Source organism: Rhagoletis pomonella, unplaced genomic scaffold (genome assembly GCF_013731165.1).
Source record: "Rhagoletis pomonella isolate Grant_MI unplaced genomic scaffold, Rhpom_1.0 Rhpom_scaffold_00008, whole genome shotgun sequence".
Classification (NCBI taxonomy): domain Eukaryota; kingdom Metazoa; phylum Arthropoda; class Insecta; order Diptera; family Tephritidae; genus Rhagoletis; species Rhagoletis pomonella.
Window position 1 is genome coordinate 22108420 of NW_023458562.1, and position 9550 is coordinate 22117969.

At 37.8% G+C, this 9550-nt stretch overlaps 1 protein-coding gene across 10 annotated transcripts in view; it reads left to right on the forward strand.

The window, feature by feature from the left end:
• Positions 1–8302, forward strand: part of LOC118744410 — a 397231-nt gene extending 388929 nt beyond the window's left edge. For all 10 annotated transcript variants that reach the window (XM_036477417.1, XM_036477408.1, XM_036477411.1 and 7 more), the window contains 4 exons: positions 1555–3712; positions 3789–4034; positions 4600–4710; positions 7209–8302. In XM_036477417.1, coding sequence (XP_036333310.1) covers positions 1555–3712; positions 3789–4034; positions 4600–4710; positions 7209–7499 — 2806 coding nt within the window. In that variant the 3' untranslated portion in view covers positions 7500–8302. The remainder of the gene's footprint in view (positions 1–1554; positions 3713–3788; positions 4035–4599; positions 4711–7208) is intronic.
• The last annotated feature ends 1248 nt before the right edge of the window (positions 8303–9550 follow it).

The window sequence follows — 9550 nt, forward strand, 5'->3', positions numbered from 1 at the left end:
CATTAGACCTTTTCTGGCTGGTTTGTACACATTTTAGCGTTTTAGTAATATTATCAGGCCCTTCATTTTTTTATATTTAAGCATAAAAGTGTCTGGTAACACAGTTGTAAGTGGAATTTACTTCATTCACCAGCTAAACAGACAAAACGTAGTATCAGAAAGTTCGACTTTCGGAAATTAAATACTGCTTTCGAAACTCACTTTACTCCTGGAAAAAGAAATGATTGGCAGGATTTATTGAACCCGACCGAACTTGTTTAGGCGGTCTCAGTGCCAATCAAGAAACCTCTACAGAAATGAAAAATAGATACAGAAGAAGCAAAAACCAATTCAGAAAGTGTTCAGAGGGATGTACCTGTCTGTTAAAAAAATTCCAAAAAAATGTTTTATTATAATGCCGAATTTCCACTAGGTACTGAAATGACCACAACTTGGTAACATTTAAAACATGCCATGTGGAAATGAACTTAATGGCTATTATTATAACACGAATATTTTTTAATGTCTAACTTTGCTATTACACTTTTTGCCATTTAATACCTAATTGAAATCCAGTATTAGTCGAAAAAGGTGAAAATATACCATAAAACGACTCAATACGCTTATAAATTTTTGTGTCAAAGATTTGAAGGTTATTTACTTAAACGTGGAGTGGGGGTGGCGCAGAGGTCTGTCTGTACCAAAAACTATTTTTTTTCGAAAATTAAAAATGCTTGCAATTTTTTTAATTTTAAACGAATTAGAATCAAATAAAAATATTTCTACCAGAAATTTAATCGAAGTGAATCAAATTCGTTATAAAATAATCGTCAGCAAAAGAAATGTATCTAAAAAAAATGTAAGCACCTTAAATGATGGTCGACATTCAAAGTGTTTTAAAGTGAGCAGCGCAGCATTTGCTGTACATTTTTTCGCCCCCGGTTGTTTGGCGGGTTCAATATTTGTTTTTCTTGCAACATTTGCCTGTGGGCAAAATCACCAATTTCCGGCAAAACCACGCGCTAGAGGCCGTTAAATAACCACATCCAACTCAAGTGAACCATGAATTTCCTCTCGCCCGATGACATATTCAGTGGTGTGCGACGCAAGAGCCTTTGCAATGGTTCACTACTACAACTATCCAGCGGTAAAAACAGCAGCAATCACAACACCGGCGACAACAATAGCCTCAATGTGACGCCGAGCAAAGGCCAAAGCAAAAAGGAACGCCGACGTGGCAGCTTCAATGAGGCCACCGCCAATAGCGGCAGCAACGCCAATGGCACGAGCGGCGGTCGACGTGCGTCGTTGGTGTCAAGGTAGTGCGAAAAAAATTTAAACATTTTTGTGTAAGAATTTATTCTACATATGTATGTATATATTTATTTAGTTAGTATGTACATATGTAAATAAGGTAATTTTGGTTTTGAAAAAGTATTAAATCATGGGTTATAAACTCAGCATAGAGAGTCGCGACGCAAACACAGCTCTTTCTACTTTTGAGCTGCTCTACCTCAACTATTACTCATTTTTATGTATACTCACCAACATTTTATTGTTCTAATTACCTTGCAGGTGGTTCAAGCACATTTCCGATGCCGCTGAACAGTACAAACCACGTTCGAAGAACGCCAATCATGAGCCAGTTGACGATCCAGCGATCGCCACTTTACCGCATTCCAATACAAAGGAGTCGCTTGAACTCACACCGGAGCGCCCACCGCCCGCCTCGGCTATAGCCACGGTGACAACCACACCGCTGGCGCCGATGATGCCAGTCGCCACCGCGACTTCGGTCAATGTCAATAACAATAATAACAACAGTAACGACCCCCACAATGTGCAACTGCGAAATGGGCGCCGTGAGAGCACTCCGACGCCTGGCAGCGTCGACCACAAAATGCGGCTCAGCCACAACGAACTGTCACCTTCGATCGGTTCATCATCGGCCGCCATGTCATCCGCCTCCACAGCGTCGCTGTCGTCTGCGGTTAACCGCACAATGTCGACACGCAGCTGCGGTGAACCCAATAACAACAACGACGGATACGAGAACTCAAGCGTGACACTTCGTCACACACAATCCGCCCGCCAGGCAAACGGTCACAATGCGGGCGCCGGTGTGGATGAGTTTGGGTCGAGCGTCAGCGGCGCAAGCATCAGCAGCGGTTCAAAACGCGACAGCGCCAGCATTGTGTACTCAAATAACTCGAACAATACGCGCACGCTAATGCAATCGTCTCCGCCACTGGTCGAGCCCACCGCCATACAGATCAGCATTAGTCCAGCACATACCGCTGAGCCGGTACTCACACCGGCCGAACGACTCCGCCGCCTTGACGCCTCTATACGCGAAGGCCTTTTGGAGAAGCAGAAAATCATTTGTGATATGTTCAGGTTGCCGGTGGAGCACTTCCATGAGATCGTCGACATTGCGGCAATGCCAGAAGCGCCCAAAGACAGCGCCGACATTGCGTTGGCAGCGTATGCACAGGTGCAATCACTAACCGAGGTTCTCAATGAGTATATGCATGTGACGCACGAACAAGAAATATCCGCCGTGTCCACGGCCGTTTGCGATCAATGCCATGAAAAGCAACAGCAACAACATCATCATCATCACCACAGCCAGCGACCGCTGACGCCGCTCACAGCAGCCTCATCGAACTCGTCGTCAACTTCAACAATGAATTCCACTAGCTCTTCGACTACAACACAAATAGCAGCGACGAGTGGCGCCGCAACTGCAGCTGCGCCTTCATTAGCGGACATACCGCCACCGCTACCACCACCAAATAAGCAGATCGCACAACAGCAAACACCCACCGCAAAAACGCCTACCAGCGCGCGCACAGTGCTGCAAAACGCGTTGATGGACGAGGACATACACGAAGACGACGACGGCTATTGCGAGATTGACGAACTGCGGTTACCGGCATTGCCGCCAACGCTCGCTTCAAAGGCAGCCAAAGTTTCTTCGCCTCCGCCACCTTTGCCACCACCGGTTGGCGTTTTGAAAGCACCGCCATTGCCACCACCGCCAGCAACAACCCAGCAGCAGCAGGCGGAGAAGAAGAGCGCTTCCAATGCGGCGACCGCAAGCACGATGCTTCCAGAGGAAAACACTTCAACAACTGTGGTGCAAACGAACGCAGCTGAGTTGGTGAAACGGCAAAGCACAATAAGTGCTGATAGCATTCCTGAAGAATCTGCCGATGAGGTAACCCAAGCACTGAGCGAAGATAAAGTGAGCGCGCCAGCAAGCGGCGAGGTGGAGACAGTAAAAAGCGAAAAAGAAGTTGCGAAGGCGATAGATTCCGAAGTCGAACAGACACAGAAGGAGGAAAAGGAGGAGACGGAACAGTTAAAGGTTAAGCTTGAAGTTAATGAGGAGAGAACAAGTATCGGTGAAAAGAAGGAAGCAAGCGAATGTAAACCAGCAGAGGAAACAAAAAACATAACCCCAACAGTCACAAGCGATTTAACAGAGAAAGCTTCCACTGACGCCGCAGAGCCGCAAAGTAGTGAACAGGGCGCTGAGCATACAGATGACAAGCCAACTACGACGGATGCCGCTGCTGTGCGCGGCGGAAAAGAAACGGGAGCACTAGTAGCAGACGCTTCAGCAAAGCCAACAGAAATTGATGCATCTACAACAGGAGCAAGCGCAGTCGCAGGCAAAAACAAAGCCGCCAACGAGCACATGGAAGTCAATGACGCCTATGAAACATTGGTATGACATTGCAATTTTCAATAAAAACTTTACAGAAGTAAATCTCACTTTTTTATTTTATGTTTCCTTTACACAGTCGACGCTGAGCAGCAAGCTGAAAAACGCACTAGCCATGGTTGATAACTCCACACAGACATCATCAATGACAATGAGCTTAACCACTTTGGCCACAAGTGCCGCAACCATCAACGCGAGTATCAATCTTCCTTTGCACTGCGGACCGAATCGCATACAGCACGCCAACTCACTGGAGCCAAGCGTGCCCTGTCATGCGCTGAATACGATTGTCAGCTCACTGAATTCGCAAATTTCATTACTTTTGGTAAGTGAATTGGGTGCCTTTTGATGTGTAACTTCTTCGGATTAGGAAGTGTAAAATTATGCTTTGCTACCAATTAGCATTGCAAGATATAGAGGGCTTATATTCAATACCCTCTATCTGCAATTTTCACAAAAACTACTTTGTGATGTTAGAACCCATCTGGGACTTATCTGTCGTCACTGACTGATTTTGCAATATAAAAGTAAATTCTTCTGCCAACGTCTGAAAAACGCAGATAGAGGGTATTAAATATAAGCCCTTGATATATTAAGCCATTAACATAAGTAAATTTAAAGTATTATAGAGAGCAAAGATAACAGATAGCGAGCGATAAATTTATCGATATAAATAAATATACATACTGTCGATAAAACTCCACAACTATATCGGATTTTGAATGCGTAATTATTTCTTAGTAGATATATCTAGACATATGTATATCGATCAATTTTTCGATAATTGAATCGATAACGACATCGATATACAAAAATTATAGCTACACTTTAATTAAATTGTCACCTTTTTTAACTCTTTCGCATTCTTTTTTATAATTACTTTCTTTTAGCCAAAGATTAATGAACGCGACATGGAAAGAGAACGTCTACGCAAGGAGAATCAGCATTTACGTGAATTATTAAATGCTATGCATGAACGTCAGCGAGTTGAAGCAAAATTGGTGAGTAAATGATAATTGGGTTGATTTGTTCTACGGTATTATCCATTTCGTTCTTGGAAAATTAAACATAAAAACCATACTGAATAACCATGATTCAGTAATACAGGGTTGGGTAATTTATGACAGCTAACATTTGACACTCCTTTATCTAGATTTGTATTTTGGAAGTAGGAGAATGGGAAAGAATGTAATCGCATTTTGCGAAAACGGTAATGGAATGGTACTACAAAAAGTACGCAAAGTATACAATTAGAAGTAAAATGTGTATTATGAATTATATGCGAATTTGCAATATATTTGGTGTTTTAATGGAAATACTAAACAATACATAAAAATATGCATTTTTGATTTAAGTTATTCGTCATTTCCGGGAACAAATCTAGATTACCGACCGTTCAGCTATGCAAAAACGAAAAATGCAGATCAATAGAACTTTTTATGCTCATTTCAATGCCATGCCAAAATGTTTTGGCGCAAGTAAAAAATGAAGAGGTTCTAGAAGGTTAAAGTTCAGTTTTTAGATATTTTAAATATTAATATCTTCTGAACTTTATAACCGATTACAAAACTAATGACGTCACCATAAAGGTAATTAATTCTTCAGCTTTTTGTATTTTTAAACCAAAACCACTAAAAAACGAACAAATGTTATTTTTTCATGAAATAACCTTTTCTGAAAAAACTAGATAATTAATGGTAAAGAAATTTATATTATTTAGAAAGTACAAGTTATTATCTTTAATTCGATATTACATATTTTATCATGATCTACTTTTGGGTTTCAACAATTTAGTGATAATAAAAAATACAAATAAACCTCTTATATCTTCTTTATTTTTTACCTACGCCAAATAAATTTGGTATCGTCATTTTTGGTTATTTTATAGCTAAACGGTCGCTATTCTACACTTGTTCTAGAAAATTACGCAAACGAAGGTGACGCCAACGAATATTTAGTATGAAGAATTTTTGGTTTTACTACTAATATCACTAGAAACTATAGAGTAAGCAACATTCTGCACAAGTAAAGGAGCCGACTTTATGTGTGGGAGCGAGAAGACTGTTTTATTACAAAACCTTTCTATTATTGAATCATGCTGAATAACCAAATTTGGATTGAATATTTATTTCATAATAAAGTCCGGACTATGACATTATATGTATATAGGCTTCCACGACAGCTTCCCATCTAGAATCAACCACGAGTACTATCTACTGATTCTATCAGAAAGCCACAGAAGAATGCCCCTGATTGAGAGTAGAATAGTTTGGGGTATCTAATATTTCCTAGTGAATAGGACTAATTCTGTGTTACGGGGATCTTCAACCAGTCGGCAGTTCACAGACCATTTAATCCCAAGAGAACACTGGATGATGAAACTGTCCTACTCCGCCGCGACAATTCTAACGCATGTGGAACGCGTTTTAATCTTTTTCACTCTACATAATTTTAATACATGCACTAGGGCGGCCAGGCATAGCACCACTATTTTTTATGAAGTAGAACTTCGTACATTAATAAAAAACTATTTGTTTTTTAATATAGTTCAGACAAAATCAAAAAAAAAACTATGTAAATAAATGTTTAGAGCTCGTAAAAATTAGAAAAATTCATAAAATTTACATCAAAATTTTTTGGAAAATTTCGCGTAAGCAGTTTATAGCCCATTTAATTTTAGTACAATATTGTGCAAGTTTGAAGCTGCCCAGAATTCCCGTTTATTTTTTTTATTTTTATTTTTTTTGCGGTCTTGTGCGGTTTTTTTTTTTATATATAACGCATGCTTTTTATATGGAGGAAAACGCGCAGCAGGGTACGAAAGAAATTATCAAAAATCAACCAGAATTTTGAGCAAGTTCAAACTTGCACTAAAATTTAGTGGGTCCTAAACAGGGCTGCTTGATTTAAATTTCTTTTTAATTTTAAATCTGCTTTAGTTAAGAAATCTACTCGATTTGTGATTTGATTCATCGACGAAATTTAAAATAATATTCGTCGAGCAAATAAGAAATAAAATTTATTTGTGATATTTTTCGTCGAATAAATATTAAATTTATATTATTTAGGGCCGTTTTCTCAAGTAGGTTTTAAAATTTGTCTGCCCTTTGAAAACAAATTTGTACTGAAAATTGTTTTTGAAAGGCAGATAAATTGTAAAACCTTTGCAAAACGGCCCTTAGGATTTCATACGACTTTCAACTCAGAAATTAATTTAGTTTTTGGATTTGGGATTAGTCAAATTACGTAACCCTCGTTATGAAACTCATTACTTGAAATTTTCCTAAAAAATTTGAAAATTTTGTGAAAGTTTGATTTTTTTCTAACTTTTCCACAAAGTTTGCAACTTTTCATTTATAAAATTATAGTTTCTCTGATATTGTGTACTATATTTTTTACAAAAAGTTTTCTTTTTATTAATTTATCAAATTCTACCTCATTTCAAAAAAATTCATATTTTACTTGTTTTTAACACTCTTTCCTCTCGTTTTCTCTCCAGGAAACTCCAACCGATGCGAATGCTACGATCAGTGCCAGCGATACGGCAGCAGCCGATGAAACGGATAGCAGTAACGCCAAAACCTTCACCTCCTCCAACTCCTCTACAAATCTTGCAGCAGCGACGAGCTCCACATCTTTGGCGCCAGCAGCACAGGAAGGCATTAGCACCGTCACAGCAACAGCAACAGTTAACAAAACAACAACATTAGTAGCACCAGCAACAGTAGATCAACCTACCACACCAACAAATAAAATAGCACCAGCAACAACAACGGAGAGCGAAAAATAAAACAAACAAAAAAATGGGCCAAAATGTAGAGCAAAATGAAAGCAATTAGAGTATTGACTAAATGTAGACAAAATTTATAGATTTATATATAATATATAAATATGTAGATATATACCACTGGATGTATGCATGCATTGATGTTGCACGATTTCAATTACTCAATGTTATAAAGTACATTTGTATATTGATGATGAGTTAAATTGATTGTTTTCCCACACATCAGCGCTGTCGGCGTTGTACGTACGTATGTATGCCCTTTCCGATACTTTCGTACATTCGTACCTTGGTTCTGACGAGTAAAAACTGCATTATATAAAAAGCAAAAATCATGCAGCAACTGTAACAGCAACAGCAAACAATAACAATAATAATTATGTATGTATCTAATAGTAAAATTATATGTACTATGTATACATTTTCTTCATGGAAAAAAAATGCGCAAAAAAACTAAATAATTACAAGTAAAACAGTAGAAAAACAAACATGAAATATGTATGTATGTCGTAAGTGAACGGCGATTAAATAATTGTGTGTTAAGTAATGTGAAAGCAAAAGTTAATTATATTCAAATACATACATACATACAAACATATGTGTTTCATGTACTTTTCGCTCATTGTCTGTGGTTATATGTCATGCATACACAGTTTTTGAAGAAATAAGGGACTTTGCTGAAAATGAGTTTTTGTATTTTGCACTAAAATTGCGTTTGGAGCGCATCGCAGCCCATAACTCGTCATGCAGAGGAGCTCAGTAAAATCGAAATAAACAATTAGCTGACATTTGAACGCTAAAGCTGTAGGCAAAACGAACTGCAGCTGCATATGTACTATGTAAAAGCTGATTACAGCCCATTTATTGCGTAGAATTGAGGAGCTTTGTTGGATGCATTTAACTCGCCACTTTTTTGTTTTGAAACAGCAACTATCTATGTATAAAGTCTGACAATACCTTGTGGAATATAATCCGTCAACTTTATGAAGCTCACATAAGCAGCAATTTTTATATCAATTGCTTTTTGGAATTTTTATGCGCAACAATAAAAGTAAATATTTTTTGAAAAAGCAAAGTCAAATGCAGGGAGATAAAATTTGTGCTGTACGCGCCTTACACTTTTACACAGTTATTGCGAAAACGCGACTAAGTACTAAACTGGTGTATGTTTTTTTGGCAAAACATACAAACATACGCATGTATATGTTTAGAAAAATTAGAAATAATGGGAATATTTTAATTCTCGCGCTTATTTGAAGTGGGTTTTTGTAGTTAAAAGAAATTGTATGTATATTAACTTAGCGATAAATTTAAATTTCCGTATAAATACAAAATATAAAAGTAAAACAGACTAAAAATTGTATTGGACTTTTTTTTAAATGAAAATGTATGCTGCTAAAGCACGCAGTGAAAATAGCTGGTCGCTGCTGCGAACAAACAAGAAAGCTCTGAAATTCGTTGTGAGGAAAATAGCTTGATCGCGAGCTATGTTTTGAAACTTCGTGAAACTTTATATGGTATGAGGAAGTTGATAAAAAGTTGGTACTTTGTTGTTGAAGCGAAGCATTGTAGATTTAATGGAGGCTCTTTGAAATATACATACATATATATGTCTGTATTCCAGGCTATATCTATATTTGAAGACCAACTGCATGCTGCTCTCGAGTAATTTGCAGGTGCGGCAGTTAAGCGTTCAACGATTTTGTAATTTGAATTTGATGGACTTAGCACTATATACTAGACTGCTCACCCTGAAGATTTACGTGTTTTTGTGAAAGCTTTATTTTTTTGGTGGAAAAAAAATATAACGATTTTTAACGTTTTCTGGCGTCGAGGGGGTAAAAGGGAATTATTTTATAAAATAAAATATGTAAATGTGCACACATACATATGTATATGTTTTGAACGCATTGTTGAGTGAAGGCGTGACACGAATTTAATGTGGGCTAGAACGATTGTGGAACTAATATACAAAAGAAAAATATAAAAATTATCAATCATAAGCATTTCTAAAAACTATAAAAAAGATAAATTATCATAAATTAAAAATAAAAAGT